This window comes from Aquila chrysaetos, chromosome 23 (genome assembly GCF_900496995.4).
Source record: "Aquila chrysaetos chrysaetos chromosome 23, bAquChr1.4, whole genome shotgun sequence".
Lineage (NCBI taxonomy): Eukaryota > Metazoa > Chordata > Aves > Accipitriformes > Accipitridae > Aquila > Aquila chrysaetos.
Window position 1 is genome coordinate 10,915,085 of NC_044026.1, and position 16,463 is coordinate 10,931,547.

Below are 16,463 nucleotides of genomic sequence, written 5' to 3' on the forward strand. Positions count from 1 at the left end.
TTGAATAAGGCTGATGTATAGGGACTGCTACTACATGGGTCAGAGATGGATAGAAAGGTCCTTCTATTGAACACTGTTCACAAACAAGAAAATACTAAATTGGATGATAGCAACTTCAAAGAGATCAACAGATATTTTTAAGAGTGCTTAGGAAATATGTTTTTGTAGGGATGGCCTTTCATGTAATTAAAATAATTCTGTCCTTTTTTTTTCTGGTTTGTTGCTACTATTAGTGATTGAGGTTTTTTGTTTTATTTTGTCTGCAGTGCTCTGTGAAAAGCTGCATCACTGCCTTTCATGTCACCTGTGCCTTTGAGCATAGCTTAGAGATGAAGACTATCCTGGATGACGGGGACGAAGTGAAGTTCAAGTCGTATTGTCTAAAGCACAGCAAGAACAAACAGAATTCCCTGCCTGATGTTGATGAGCACCCCAAGAGTGTGTCAGACCAGAAGCAAACAGAGAGTGAGAAAACCAGTCTGCGAGCCCAAAAACTCCGAGAGCTGGAAGAAGAGTTTTACTCACTAGTTAAAGTGGAGGATGTTGCAGCAGAACTGGGCCTTCCTAAACTTGCTGTAGACTTCATCTACAATTACTGGAAATTAAAGCGAAAAAGTAACTTTAACAAACCATTGTTTCCTCCCAAGGAGGATGAAGAAAATGGCTTGGTGCAGCCAAAAGAAGATAGTATTCATACTCGCATGAGGATGTTCATGCATTTGAGGCAGGACCTAGAAAGGGTAAGAATTTAACTAGTGAAGTTTTGAAAAACTATGGTCTTTGTTCATGGACAAAATTGGGAATGGGGGAAGCACAGGGAGATGATTTTAAAAAACAGTAATTAAAAAAAAAAAAAGTAAGGCCTTCAGCTCTTTTGATATGCTGCACTGCCTGCTGCAGAGACTTGCTTAGAGGTTATTCCTTTATGTATTTCAAGATGCATGTTTCTATGCACAATGGACATATTTGCTAATTGACTCTTTGACTTCAACTTCAATTGAGTAAATGTTTAAAAAAAACTGAGTAAATTTATTTGACCCAGCTGTAGTAGTTGCTAGTGATACAGATACAATAACAAAAAATGTTACTTTTATTAAACAAAAGTAAGTGCAAACAGCAAAGGAATGGGGCAGGCTTAAAAAATTCTTATCTTCCACGTTCTGTCTTGGGATGGAGTGACTCTTGATTTGTAATTAAAAAGGCATTTTGTGATGGTTATAATAGAATGGTAAATATTGGTCAATTCTGGCTTTGGAAAAATGAATTTGCATAGGTAAAGTAGTAAGTATTCTTTGGTGAGTGTGCATTAAGCTTTTGTAGTATCCTAAAAATATATTAAAGCAGAGCTTCTCACCCTCATGGTTTGAGGGCAAGTAGGTGAAGTCCTAGATGGTTAACTTCCACAGTGACTTTTTGGCTCCACACACACAGAAGAAGAATGCTGGCCTTTACTCATACCACTTCCCTTGACGTCTGATTCAGGAGTCTTACTCACCTCTCTTCCTCACCAGTGTGCTGGTGTCAGCTTGTCCCAGATAGTGGGCAGGCTGAATCACTTGTCACTCTCTTGCAGTGCTTTCACTGCACGTACCTGCCTTAGGTGCTACGGTTGGTTAGCGGTCTGAAAATAACCCACTGAGTCTACCACTGCTTGTGGCTTTACTGAGAAGGAGGAAAAGGAAATTATCTTTTTATCAGTAGCTAGCTGGGCTCTTACCAGATTGCCAGCTACCTGGTAGTTTGAAAAGATGGAATCCATCAGCAAAATTCAGAGCAGGAATTTATTAGGAAGGCATACAGAGTGCCTTTTTCTGGCAGCTGATGGGGGAGGAAGCCAGGCTTGTTACCACTCAGAGGCTGCCCATTAGGTTGGCCTGTTGGCTGGTGATCACCTGCAGTTTTCAAGTGCTTGCCGATAGGTAATGAATGTAAAAAGGGTAACAAAATGAAGTAGATGTGCTAAATGTGATTTGGAGACATTGGAGAGGAGAGGGGAAGGAAAAGCAGAAGAGGGAAAACAGTGTTGTAAGAAAAGAGAGAACAATATTGGGAAGAGAACATGAAAATACAGGGAGATGAGTGTTGGAGCCAAGATTTGCACTTGTCAGTGTAACTGTTGTCTTGAATCTAGTCATAATCAATCTCAGATCTCCTTTTGCAGGACTACTTTGGATATGGATCCTTATTTTTAAAAAAATTTTAAAACCCATAACGTGCTTCAAATGGAGGTTTGGGATTTTGGGGTGGTTTTTTTTCTTTCAAGAGACTGTTTAGAGCTTTTTCTTTTTCTTTGACGAGTAGTTAGTTTGTATCAAATTTTGTTGAAATTGATGTACTTATTCTGAGAGGAGTAATGCATAGTTTGAAACGTCCGTCTTGAAGTTTCTAAACTTCTCGTGCACAAGATTTTCTACTTGGTTATATCTGGGGATAAATATAAATTTCGGAATCTTGGAATTTCCTTTCTGGGGAGAGAGGTTCCAGTTCTGAACAGATGGGAGTCGAGTGCTGGGGGAAGTATGTTTGGCAAGTATCTTTCAACAAGCCCCTACGCTGTTTCTGTGTTCTGAAAGGTCTTTTAAGTGTTCGTGAAGAACTTCCAGTGCCTCTTACTGTTCTCATTACATTAGATGGAAATGTTGCTATTAACTCAAACAAATAGTGAAAATAGAATTATGTGGAACTGAATCACAGGATGGTTTGGGCTGGAAGGGACCTTTAAAATTCATCTAGTTCCAGCCCCCCTGCCATGGGCAGGGACACCTTCCACTAGACCAGGTTGCTCAAAGCCCCATCCAACCTGGCCTTGAACACTTCCAGGGATGGGACATCCACAGCCTCTCTGGGCAGCCTGCTCCAGTGCCTCACCACCCTCATGGTAAAGAATTTCTTCCTTATATCCAGTCTAAACCTACCCTCTTTCAGTTTAAAACCATTGCCCCTTGTTCTGTCACTACAGGCCCTGGTCTCTCTCTGTCTGTCTTCTAATTAACCTTTCATATAGTGAAAGGCTGCAATAAGGTCTCTCTGGAGCCTCCTCTTCTCCAGGCTGAACAACTCGCTCAGCCTTTCTGCAGAGGAGAGGGGTTCCAGCCCTCTGATCATTTTTGTGGCCCTCTTCTGGACCTGCTTAAGGAGGTCCACGTCTGTCTTGTACTGGGTATCCCAGAGCTCGACACAGTAGTCCAGGTGGGGTCTCATGAGAGTGGAGTAGAGAGGGAGAATCACCTCCCTCGACCTGCTGGTCACGCTTCTTTTGATGCAGCCCAGGATACGGTTGTCTTTCTGGGCTGTGAGTGCACGTTGCCAGCTCATGTCTAGCTTTTCATCCAGCAGTAACCCCAAGTCCTTCTCTGCAGGGCTGCTCTCAATTCCTTCATCCCCCAGCCTGTATTGATACTGAGGGTTGCCCTGACCCAGGTGCAGGACCTTGCGCTTGGCCTTGTTTAACCTCATGAGTCAATGCAATGGAGTCAGAAAAGAAACTGCGAAATGGGTCAGCCAAAATGTGTACATTGCGCAAGAAGCCAGAGTGTTCTTTTAGAGGTGATCTGCATGTTAGTTTTGGTTTGAACAGGGCAGCTCTCTTGGGTAACTTTGTAAAAAGTATTGCTTTATAATGTTGCAATAATTTTAGGGGAAACAAACATAGTTTAGCTGTTAAAAATCATTCTATGAAACACTTTGCAGGGAAATTCAGGGAGAATCCAGTATTGTCTGCAGTAACGTCCATGGCATCGTACATAGTGGAAGCAGGCTTACAGACAAGCAAGTCTTAGAAATTACTTACTTTTGACTGGAATTTTGTGTTTGCTCACTGTTCTTACAGATGAAAGTATATTCTGCTGTCTTGCAGAATATATTCAAGGCATTCATTAAATTGGCAATTAAAAAAACCCTCCAGGATGTTTTTTTTAATTCTGTTGTTGATGCGCTTTTTTAAACTATGTTGGGATTTATTTTCTTATTGCCTATTAAGTCTCCTGTTATTCCTCCGTAGGTGAGAAATCTCTGCTACATGGTAAGCAGGAGAGAGAAACTGAAGTTGTCTCACAGTAAAGTACATGAACAGGTCTTCAATTTGCAAGTCCAGCTCATTAATCAGGAAATTGCTGCAGGTAATCATATAAATGTAAAATATATACAAATTCTGTCTGTACTTAAAAAATATGTTCTCTTTATGTTCCTGCTTAGTGTCCTTAACACTGTGAATCTGCCTTTAAAAACTTTCTTCAAGTACACAGTCAACGAAAGTAGCAACACACACAAAACTCTTTAATCTCTTAAAATATTTACTTGGATATTTCTTTATTTTATGACCATTTCTGGTATAGGCCTATTACTTATCAATCACTATGGCATCCAGATAGCAGAAACTAGCTGGTGGTGATCGCTAGGTGTTTGCTTCCTTGGCCTGCTGGTTATGACACTGTTTCCCCACAGCAAGCTTTGCACTGCTGCTTGGTTCTCCAGCTGAGGTTTTTTCCCTTGCTGTCAGTTGTTGGTTCCTTCGGGCAAAAGAGAAGAGTGACTGATAGGAATCGCTGTTGTTCTCAACGTTGCCTTGCATGCTTGATGAACAGCGCAAAGAGGCATTTCTTAGCTTGCTATCTGCAGTTACTCTCCTTCCTTAAAAAGAGTTTAAGTACTCTGCTTTTAAATAGTGAACAGTAACTGGTTAGGAATGCTGATGTACCAAACCCCACTCTGCCCTTCTTTTTTATAGCGACCATTTTGAAATAAGGAACACAACATTTGGGAAAGAGGACGAGTATACATTACAGTGCAATTACTTCTGGTTTTTTAATAGGGAAGGCAGCTATTTCTTCAATATGAAATTAAGATATCTCTGTTCTTTTTAATGACCAATTTAGAGTGAAGTCTTTGCACTTTGTTTTTTCTCTACCCCTGAAACATGAATAAGTTTCATTAGTACTGACAAGGTGGTTCCTTTAAACTGTTTTAGGTCAGACTAGTACTTTGTAGAAGCAGCAGTACTCTAAAGCACTTTGGTTTTGTGTAAATGCATTTTATTAGAAACATCTACTAAATTTATTTTATGTCTTTACAAATACAAGTAGTTTCTTAATGCTTATTAGAATAGCTTGATAGCTACTTCACAATGGTGCTGTATGCATGTAATATCATAAAGACTAATATATTGAGGCGAAAAGACTTTAAAGCTTAGAAAATTTTATAATACAAAGCAGAGAGTTGAGCTAAGTCCAAATTGAAACTCAGTTTGAAGCATTGTTTTTTCTCCATCCAAAACTGAATATGAAGCTTTTTTATAGCTTTGTTGGAACTACTTCAGTCATATCTCAAAACTGGTTCAATTCACTGGCTTAAAGCCCTGTAAAAAGGGCACATTGTTGTTTTTAATGGAAATGCTAAAATGCTTACCTAAATTCCGAAACGGTGGATAATTTGGAACAGTTTTCATTATCCCAACTTCTCTTTAATGTCCTAAAATAATTTCACACTAATTGTTTGCAAATGCTTCTTACTGTTGAATGACCTTCTAATGGACTATAAAACTTGTTACAGATAACAAAATGATTGCCCTTTTTTAAAAAAGCCTTTTTTTTCTTCTGCTCCCTTGTCTCTTTCTCCTGTAGGCCATACCCTGACAAGTGCACTAGAGAACACACTGTTCTACCCACCTCCCAGGATCACCCTGAAGTTAAAAATGCCCAAATCAGCACTAGGAGATTGCAAAAATAACTCGCTGAAGCCTGGCAACAGACCACTTTCTCCTGACAACAGCACTGTTTACAGCAAACGGAGCATGCCAATGTCAAAGGAATCATTTGAAATTAAAGCAAAATCTTACTCCAGGTATCAGCATGACAGCAGAAGTAACGGGTTGCTGGCAGGGATCGGCAAGCCTCGGAGTGAGGTGAAGGATTCTGGCCCCACGCAGATGCCGGAGTTTTACCGGGGCCAGCCATCCGGGAAGCCCTTGGCGCTCCAGGCAGCTTTGCACGGACAGTCTTCCATTGGGAATGGGCGGGTGCAGCAGGAGAACTTGAGGCTGGTGGCCAAGTCCAATGGTTTGATGGGCAGGGCTGGAGACGTGAGCCAGAGAGACAGCTCCAGCCAGACGCCCTACGAACAAGAGTCTGTGCTCACGGCTCACTTGGCCAGCCAGAGCAGTTTCAGAAAATCCACCATAGAACACTTTAGCCGGTCCTTTAAAGAGGCTACCAACAGTCTGGTGAGGACCACAGAAGATCTCCGGTGCTGTGAAAAGCCAACCAGAAGACTTGCAACAAAAGATCGCTTGTGGAGCAAGCAGACGCTTGAAGGTGCTCCGTACCAGGACAACGACGGGTACTGTCCTGACTTAGAGCTGAGTGACTCTGAAGCAGAAAGTGATGAAAACAAAGAGCAAGTGAGGTTAAGACGAAGTAGCTCAGAGAGAGAAAGCCCAAGTAAGGACTTTGGAAGAGATTGTCACAATAGAAACAAAAAGAATATGATTTCTCACAGTTCAGTGCAAAGGTGATTAGAAGCCCCCACGGGGTAACTCAGCCTTTATGTATTCCAGTGTACCAGTGCAAAGCTCAGCATCAAAAGGTTCCAGAAAATAGTCCAGGACCTACGTTAGGAAGAGTTGCAGTAGGGGATGGAGGGAGGGGAGAGAAATCAGAATAGTTTTGTTCAACTGTGAATTGGCTTGCAGCCTTCGCAAGGTTAACTCAGTTATTGCAAAGTCATGTGGAAATCGATGTGTTTTATTAGAGGGTAACATCTGGGAGAGCATGAAGCGGTTAATCATTGCGTAAATTCAGGAAACTGCTTCCCCTTTGCCAGCTTATGTGCGAGGCAACATGTTCATGTTATGTCAGTCTTGTGGTGGTGGACAGGTATTAAGGAAGTCCTTGCATTGCTCTAACGTGTTGCAAGAGACTGCAAACGGAGACACTGAAACTGCATTGTTACGGCACCTGCGGTATGGCTTTGATCCAGCAACGCACTTGCGGATGTGTTAGGAAGTTCAGCATGTGAAAAGTCCTGATGGTTTCCCCCGGGAACGTTTGTGCTCAGATCTCCGAGTGCATGCCGATGTGCTCTGCTGGATCAGGCCCAAAGTGACTACTAGGTGAAGATCCTCTTCTGCAGGAGGCTTTGAACTGCAGTGGTGTTTGCAGGCTTCTTGCAGAGGGTGGAAGCAGGCGTCGCTGGCGCTGCCAGACTCGCTGACCTCTAGACATGGCCCCGTTCCCTGCTCTTGCTGAAGGTTGTGTTTCTTTTCACAATAATTTGCTTATTTTGTAAATATACAACTTCTAGTACTTCAGTTTTTTTAATCTCTGTACATAGTTGCTTGTTGTGGGATGCACTTGTAAATATTTTACCCAGCTAACAAGTACAGATGGCTAATTTTGTGGATAGTGTTTACAAAAGTAGATGTACTACTTCAAAGAAAAATGCTATTTGACACTTAAATTTAGGCAATCACCAGTGATGCCAGGTTCCTCTTGAAACTGAGATTTCATGTCCAGAGGTGTTCGTACCTGGTATTTTTAAAATAAGCTGAATTAGAAATAATTTTGTCTGAACTTCTTACGCAGGCACAAATTTTCAACCCTAGTTGCCTGAATACAGGCGTAGGAGCCTTACTTCTGGCATCTAGGTCTGTAAATTTTAGCCAGTCATCATTTGGGGTATGTTTTTTTTAATTGCTGAAAAACTATTATTTTATTAAGCTGCTTTTCAACCTCTGGATCAGTTGCTGTTTCCCAAACTAACATTTTTTTGTATGTCCTTTAAAATTAGCAATTGTTAAGTAGTGATTAAATTTCAGCCAGTACTGAGGAAGTGAGAAGGGAAGGGAATCCTTTTCTGTTCGTTTCAATGACAGGGGATTTTTGTTTGAATGCAAACTTCTTGATCAACACACCATCTGGAAAACAACAAAGTAACTGCACTGTTTTTCTCTGAAATGCTGTACATTTCATAAATATGCAAGGTCCCATGTCCCCACATAACTGGCTGAAATGGGCCATAGATTGTATAGGGCATGTCATGTGGCTACTTTCTGTTGAGGGTTCATTTTTGTCTAGAAACAAAAGGTGTTCCCCACCCAGTGTGAAGATGACTATGCAGAATCCAAACAACCACCTGTTTTTCTTCATAATCTTAATTTATTGCTTTTAGCTTGGGAAATGGCAATGACATTTTCAGATTTGTTTTAAACTTTGAAATCTCCCTAGTTGCAATAGGACTAGCAGGTCAGGGGCTGGAAGACTTTTCAGTAGTGAAATAAAAAAAAAGTATACTTGGCAATTCTGCTCTGTTTGCTTCATGCATCTGAATTTTTTTTTTCCACTTCTTGATTTTATGTATATTTGTGTAATTGATCTTTCTAGAGCTGTATCTTCAAAATTATTTCTTTTGGTGTAAATATGCAGTAGCATTTTAGGTTCCACATATTTTATTTTAACGGGAAATGCTTTGTGTTCTAAGCCTTGGGTCATTCAGAATAAGTAAACAAATGTCTGTTCATTTGTATTCCAGTTCTGATTCTCTTAGTTCTCCTTCGATATTTATTAGTAATCCTCTCTTGCTGGTCATGAAATTTTATGAAGCTTGTATTGGGAACACTTATCTGGGAGGTCAGCAAAGCATTCATGTTATTTTGTGGCCAGAAGCCTATGACAGAAGGGAGGGAAAATGGTGCTTCAGCAAAACTCAGTGTTTCTGCTCTTCTGGGGTTATTAATTCAGTTGTTTCCAGTCTGGGCAATGGTTTTGCTAATTTTTACATGATTTTAATAGATATATGAAGGAGCCCTTGGTTATGTAGTTCTCAAGTATTGTCCCCAAAGTGCATTTGCTAGTTTTTATTGTGTGTTCAGTGGCTAACTGTTTGAAGTATTACCTCTTAACCTTATTTGTCAATTTTTTTTTGTGTTTTTGCATTTTGTTTTATATATATAAATATATATATATTCAATTTTCCAAGATGGACTCGGTCTTTTTCAGATGTCCCCTTTTTACAAGTACTTTTTCATTAAATTATGAAACTGCTAACAGTATTTTCATCTGTTGTGATTTATTCAGGGCTTTACCCTCTGTGTCTGGGAAGTTGTTAAACTCATCAGTCCAACAGCAGTACTGTGTCCATCAAGAGTAAATTATTTCTGCAGAGTTGGCAATACTTTAACAAGTTAAAGTGTCAAGGAAAACCTTTCCCCCTCCAACGCCCAAAAAAGAGTTGCTGAACACTAATTTGCTGTGTATAGCAAATAGTCCAAGCCTGGTTTTTGTTTCTGCCTAGCTGAGCAAATGTAACAGACCATTTGCTGCCCTGGTCTCATTTTTTAATATATGTGCTTATGCTGTAGTATGACGGTTTTTCCCTGGCTGGGCAAATTAAGTTATAAAGGAAGAGCCGTAGCCAGGCCTCCGATCTCATCCCTCTTCTTGTAGACTCGCACACACACGCAAATGAATACTTAACGGCCAGCTATTGCCATGTGTGTGCAAAGGACAAATCAGTGCAAGCAAATTCCCGGCCTGATGTTTTCTGTCAGTTTTGCATGACCTTTTGCTGTAGTTCCCCCTGCTCCCACAGGCCGGTGCTGTGATACACCTTGCTGGCAGAGAGGAGCTGCTCCCTGTGCCAGAGCAGGGGAGAAGGCAAAAAAGAGGAGGAAGATGGAGAGAAAGGAGGAGGTGTAGCTGCACAACCGATCCGATAGCGTCCCTCCTGCTCCAGTCGGCTTGGCAGCTGGCAGCCTTCAAGAGAGGTGGGGGATTTGCAATCCGCGTGTTGGAGGCAGCAGTGACCCTCCGGTCTGCAGCCGGTCAGGCAGCGGCAGAGCGAGCCGTGAGCTGAGCGGCCAACGTGCTTGTGGCCTGGCGTATGGGCAGAGCAGGTGGCCCCAGACGGGCCGGGAGCGGAGCTGGAGGTGGGTTAGGTGAAATGGAGCAACAAGTCCCTCGGCCGAAAAGAAAACAGGAGGGGACAAAAAAGGAAAAAGGCAGTAAAGGTGCATACAGAAGAGAGGAGGAAGAAGCAGTAAGTGATGGATTGTCAGCTGTTTTTCAGGACCAGGATTTCTCCTTCCCTAGAGGTGTTCTTGCAACAGATTCCAGCAACAGACTTCCTTTTTGTGACTTTCTGACTGGTGGCCTCACGTTCCCTTTGAAAGTACAGTCTGCTTGTGGCTGGGATGTGGGAGAGACGAGGCCAAGGAAGGAAATTGGTATCCCCGTTATTTCGGAAACATTGCTATTGGTTTGCAGAGTCTTTACAAATAAGTAAGAGTGGTTACTTTTTGATGGTAACTGGACCAAGTTCTCACAAGCTCTAATAGGGGCTGTGCAGTGATTCCCAGCACCATCATTTCTGCATTTATGCCTTTGTCCAAAGAGAACTGTTTCCCAGCTATAACATGCGTATGTCATTTGTAGAATGTTTTCTTTGCACTGTGAATCCCAAACCATAGAAGGAGGAATTACAAACATTTAACTATTAAAAATAAGCCTGAAACGTTCACTTGATTTTGATGTGGTACCTCACTGATGACTAGGCCTAGGCATACACAGGCCGTACTGCAGGCACGTGATGTGTATCTGATACCTGGGAGGGATGGAGCGTTGCCAAGTGTTCAAAGCCTGCCTCTGTGAGCTGCAAAGATAATCCTGCGAAACCAGTCATTTTGATGATCCCAGTACTTGTGAAGGTTTAGCACTGCAGGGAATTGACACATCTATTGGGAAAACATGCTGTTGATGTGAATTAATGAGCAAAAGGAAGCTGCTTGCACAACTTGAGAGCTTGGCATGCAAGGGAAAAATACTGGGGAAGGGCAGAGACGGAAAACAATGCGAGTGCCTCAATGCGGCTTCTTTAGGAAGAAGGGAAGACTCGCAGACTTCTGGGTTCTGGTTTCATGAGAGATGCCCTGCTACTGCTGCTCCTCAATCTTCCTTTATGCCAGCTTCATGGCTGAACAGGCTGTTGCTTCTCCTGGCGTGCAACTCTGCAACATACCCCTCTTGCAGAGACCATCCTAGGATAACTGCTCCCAGGCTCCACTCCTAATCAAGTCAGCACATCTGTCAACTGCTGGACTCTTATGGAGCGATGTGACAGAAGTGAATTAAAGTGACTGCAAGCACAGCTTTCTGAAACAAAATGTTGCATAGCAGCTGGATAAGTTGTCTGAAAATAGCAGATGTGCATGTCTATTTCTGTTCCTCAAGTCAACCCCTCTGCAGATAGCTTGGATGAGTTTGCATGACTGTGTTGTTGTGTAAGGAGAAGCAGATACTTGCCCATTAGTTTCCCTGCCCCTGTGAGTACAGCTTCCAGATAATCTTTCTGTTTCTCCAGTAGGCTTCTTTTGGCTGGGACAACCTCCTGGATCCACCTTGCCCTGCCCTTTCTCTGGGACTTTTCTTTTGTTTCATGCTGGGCAGACCCTCCCTGCCTTCCCATTGCTTTCTCAGCAGCCCTAAAGCTGGGTATCTGCCTCGCCTAGGCTGCCTTATCTGAGACATTGTTTTAAATCTCTGGGTAGGCTCTGTAATGACACCTTTATGGTTTCTTTTGGCTTAACCCTCCTCGAGACGTTTTTTTCTGGTTTCTGTTGTTTTTCCCTAGATGCTGCCCCACCTGCCCTCACCCTGGGGAAGAGCACTGGGCAAGGCAGAGACACAAGGCGTATTTTGATAGAGTTCCATAACAGCTCCAGAGATGTTCTGCTGGCCAAATTGGTGGGCCAGTGTCCTGAGGAAGAATTTAAAACCTAGCACAACAGCAATGTATAAAGGAAGATGCCTTCAAGAAATCTACTGGTCATCCGAAAGCCCTTGAGCTTGTGACTGACATCAAGATATGCCACTCGTCTTACTTTCTGTGGTCTTGGCAACCACAAGGAGTCCACTGGAGTAGTACCTATAAAAAGAAAATGTGTTACGTGCCATTTGGAAAAATGGCTCGGGTTATACCTTTGGAAGTGAGGTAATGAAATATCGCGGGGGGGGGGGGGGGGGGGGAATCACTAAACTAGCCCACCCACTTCATTTGAAACCACCACGGTGTCTGGTTGCATTCCTTTGTAGTTCTATCTCTCTTATCTCAGAAGGGTGGTGCTGAGTAGTTTGGGAACCCCTGCCCTGGCATCACTGGCATTTTAGGCTCCATTTGCATCTGGTTGAATGGAGCCTGTCCAAAATACTTCCCCTCCTTAAAACTGATGGCTCAGCCATTGTTCTGTTATCTCCTCTAAAATGGAGTAGGGGCATTGCCTTACCCCTCTCCCTTCTGATTATTCCTTCTACAACAAGCCAGCTGTCTTTTCTGGCTTAAGGAAGCACAGAGGCCAAAAGCTGGATGAGCCAGGTGATGTGGATATCCATAAGCAAGTTGTAGTTTACACTTGTTACAAATGGCTAATACAGAAAAGAGACTTCTCTCAAATTGTCTGGTTGAACATGCTAAATTAAGCTCAGAGCAGTCGCCCCAAACCTGCAATTAATTTGAAGTTTGCTTCTGATTTGGGCCTGAAGAAGGGCTTGTGTGCCTGAAAGCTGCAAACACTGAAAGCACTGTTACTAAATCAGCTACTTGAATGAAAGATGCTGCTTTTCCCTGAAGTCCTGGCTCCCTTGCATGGCCTCTGTTGTGGCTATAATTTTGCAGCTGCCGTAGCACATATCAATGCTCTTTTTTTTTTACCCTGAGGCAAGCAAAATGCAAATCCAGGTCACGTGGGGTACAGAGAGCAGAAAAGTAATGCATTAATGAAAAATGCCTTGGCCATGCTCCACTGAAGAACGCTTTCTGAAACGCCCTGTTGCCTGGCTGCTCCAGTGCAGAGCAGAGGGCTGGAAAGGCACAGGCTGGGCACTCGAGCTTTGTGAGGCAGCTTAAGGTGGCAGGAGCTAACACTTGAAGGTCCTCCTGTGACAAAGAAGTTGGAGGTGCGTGTGTGATGGTGAGCGGTGTTCGCGAAACACTTCAGAAGCTGGCTGCATGGGGAAGTGTCAGGTGTTTGCTTATAGCACTACATTCTTAGGTGTGAGATGCTTTTTCATGAGACCGTGGCTGGTATATAAGAAATGGTGCTGAAAGAAGTTTGCGTAATAAACTGTAATTAGAGGATACCATCACCTGCTCTGTGAGAGAAACTGGACTTTTAAGGCTAAATGCTTCAATATGACTTCATGGTAATTTGGTTCAATCCTTTTTAGAAACTATTCCCCATTTGAGATTCTTAAGCCATTGTGCATTAACTTCTGTGACTGTGACAGCAATGGGTGTTAGACTTGATGTAACATAAATTAATCAATGGGGACACGTCTGCTGTTTAACACCCTCGTGCCACCTTCTCCCAAGGAGACGTTTGCAAAGTGGGAAAAAGGTGTTCTTTGGCAAATGTTCAAACTATGAGTATTTAAATACACAACTGTGATCATCCACACTAGTAAACATTTGAGACTTCTTAGCAGCTTGATCTCTCCTGGACCTACTTGTTGCTTACTAACAAATAAAAGCTAGATCTGGACACGCAAGTCAATTCCAAGAACTATATGTGGCTGAAAACAAGTGCGTGACAGTGCCAACTCTTGCTTTCCAGCCAACTGATTGCAGTGACTGATCTTGTATTTCTATGTCTGCTCTTGCTTGGTGTTCGGATTTTTGGGTTTTTTTCTTTTGGTCCACCCTGCCCCAAAATGCAGTATTATCTGCTAGTGGTAAATTCCCACATGCTCACTATGGTTGCCCTAATGGATGTAACAGCAGGGCAGGCTTACAGTGAGGTAGTGGCTCTTCGGGCTCCGGTGTCACCACTCTTGGCCACACCTCGCCCAGCTGCGGAGGAGGCCTGACGAACTCCCTTCGTGTGGTGCTCGGAGGCAGCTATAAGACACGGATACCTGATGTGTGGCATTTGCACTTTGTACCAGGCGTGGATAAGGCTTACAGCCCTCCCACCTTCAGGGAGGGAGGAGGACTAACATAGAAGTAAAATAAGAAGACTAAAGGTGAAAGAAAAAAGGCAAAGATGGCTCTAAAGATAAAGAAATGACAGGATCGGGCTCATAAAAGGAAAGAACAACTGTGACCTTCCAGGGACCAGCATAAGCAAAAAATGGTTTCTTTTTATAACGCCTGAAATTGTCCAGCACCCCTTCTTGCCAGCAGTCCTTACGCGTGGGGGCATTTTTCCAGCTCTGTGGCATACTGGGCCATTCCCCAGAACTGCTGAGCATTTCCTGACTGGTGAGAAGGGTAATGGCTTATGGCAGGCTCAGGGAACTGCAGGCTGGATGAGGGCTGTGCCTTCACCTTACAGGACCTCTTCTGTCACACATCTGCTCTTTCTGCTCTTTGTGGTTGTGATAATAAGGCTCCCCTTCCCCTGCAAAGCTGGAGGAGTAAGCGTGCAATGTGCCCTACCATGTGGAATAAACGCTGGGCCACCAGCCATCTCCTTTGGAAGCCACGGAGGTGCTGCGTGTGCTCCCTATCGCTCAGATCTGGAGGCCACAGAGTAGACGTTGTGGCTGCGATGCAACAGTGGGAAGTTCCCAACAGGGAAGCCACATGGCAGCACCACCTTCGGCAACCTTCTCTCTATCCCATAGTGAACTTGTACTGGCAGAAGACCTCAGCTCATGCTCTCTGTGAAGACGCCCCCCCCCCATTAATTCCTCCCTGCTCTACCTTTCAGCAAGCCTGGATTAGCCATTGCAGAAAAGACAAAGCAGGAGTACTGTCCCGTGTAACTAGAGATCCAAGTTCAAAATATTCGGCATTTCGGAAGGCGGCCAGAGTTTGTGTTGTAACCTAGCCCTCACAGAAGCTGTTAATTTTCTCCCAAGGTGTGTGCCAACATATAGCTTGTTTTGATGCCTCCAAACCATGCTGGCAAATGCCTAAGTCAGCAAGGAGCAGAGAGACTGGCCAGGTGGGTTGGGGGTGTGAGTATCTCCTGTTGCTGAATTTAGTAAGCCGTTCCGTTGGCCGCCTATCCCAAATGGCCTTGTCGTGTGCAAGGACAATGGGAGAGCAGCAAATGTGGCTGAGCTTTGTAAAAAGCATTAATTGTACTAAACTGTACTTACTTACTTAATTGTTTGCATACATTCATTTTTTAAACCTCTGGATCTTCTTTCCTTGTTGTAAAATGTAAGAAAGAGAGCTGTTGTACTTCTTTTCTGGATGTTTGTTTTCTGTGTTGGCAGTCGCTAATAACTTGCTTGCCTCATGTCTGAGATGAAATCCTGCTGTTTGTTGCACAACACCGCAGTGGGGACAGAGAGAGAAAATTAAATGCTAAGCACTGAAGTAATGCTATGCAAACCTGTAAAATAAAAGCCTAACTGCTCAGGTAAGGTGACAATAAGTTAATAAATATCACGTTAGTAGTCCATCAAGGGAAGCCTGCATGAAACAGGTGTTGGTAAGGTCATGTAGCCCATGAACTTCCCAAATGTACCACTGAAAGAAAAAAAAAGTAACCAAATGAAGCCTGGCATGCGAGCATCTGCTGTATGAATAAAGGTTAACCCAGTAAAAATGCTTGACAGTAGATAATTGCCGCTATGATAAGGAACAGATAAAAATCTCTTAACAGGAGCTGTGTGAGGGGGCTGCCTGGTCAAAGACCCTGGTGGGTGCTGTGCGATCACTGGCGTGCAGCGCTGGGCCGTGCCCCTGGAATAAAGGGGCTGCTACAAGTGCCAGCTGGAAACAAGAGCCTGGCTGGGGGAAAGGTGCGTTTTGGAGCAGCCAAGTTAATCGTGGTTCGTGGGGACACAGCGGCGAGCCAGCCTGTGCTTACCTGGTGCACCCCGAGTCGCCAGGAGCAGGCACACAGGACACGGAGCAGTGAGACCGAAGTCGCTTTTATATCGCGGATGCCTACGGGGACGACGGAATCCAAGTCAAAAGGCGATCTGTTGTGGGATGCTGAAGAGGAGAGCTGGCGCTTACGGAGCGCCCTTTGCTTTATGACCCGAGGCCTGGGGACGGCAGCGGCCGTACCACAGAGACGAGCAGGCGCAACGGAGAACCGCACGCGGAAATTTCGATGCTAGCCTTTTGCCTCGCGCCTCTGGAAGTTTTTTGAGGCTTTACGGCGAGGGGAGCGAAAGAGGGCACGGCACGCCGAAGGCCCTGGATTTCTGGATAACCAGGGGAATGCTGCAGGAGCTGTGGAGAAAGAGCCCTGGCGCTGGAAGCCAGGCCCAAGGCCCAGCGGACGCCTAAGCCACGGCAAGGCGAAGGCGGGCAGAAGCCGGGCCTTTTGGAAATCAACCTCCCCGGCCACGGCCGAGAGAAATCCCTTCTCCCTGCCTGCAGCTCTCGGAGGGGGGAGCCGAGCCGAGCCGAGCCGAGCCGCCCCGGCTCGAACAACCGCTGCAGCCCGCCGCCGGCCCTGGCCTCGCAGCACCACATGGAGACGAACCCAGCGGCCCGGCCTCCGCCGGGGGGGG

The 16,463-nt window shown here is 44.3% G+C and overlaps 1 protein-coding gene and 1 long non-coding RNA gene across 5 annotated transcripts in view; one reads left to right on the forward strand and one right to left on the reverse strand.

Moving 5' to 3' along the window:
- Window positions 1-9,038, forward strand: part of JADE3 (jade family PHD finger 3) — a 67,359-nt gene extending 58,321 nt beyond the window's left edge. For all 4 annotated transcript variants that reach the window (XM_029999060.2, XM_029999063.1, XM_029999062.1 and 1 more), the window contains 3 exons: window positions 267-740; window positions 4,001-4,118; window positions 5,619-9,038. In XM_029999060.2, coding sequence (XP_029854920.1) covers window positions 267-740; window positions 4,001-4,118; window positions 5,619-6,508 — 1,482 coding nt within the window. In that variant the 3' untranslated portion in view covers window positions 6,509-9,038. The remainder of the gene's footprint in view (window positions 1-266; window positions 741-4,000; window positions 4,119-5,618) is intronic.
- Window positions 4,275-5,938, reverse strand: LOC115334633. Its single transcript, XR_003921200.1, has 2 exons — window positions 5,834-5,938; window positions 4,275-4,508 (listed from the first exon to the last, which is right to left on the reverse strand). It is a non-coding gene; the product is annotated as an uncharacterized LOC115334633 (long non-coding RNA).
- Window positions 9,039-16,463: the final 7,425 nt, after the last annotated feature.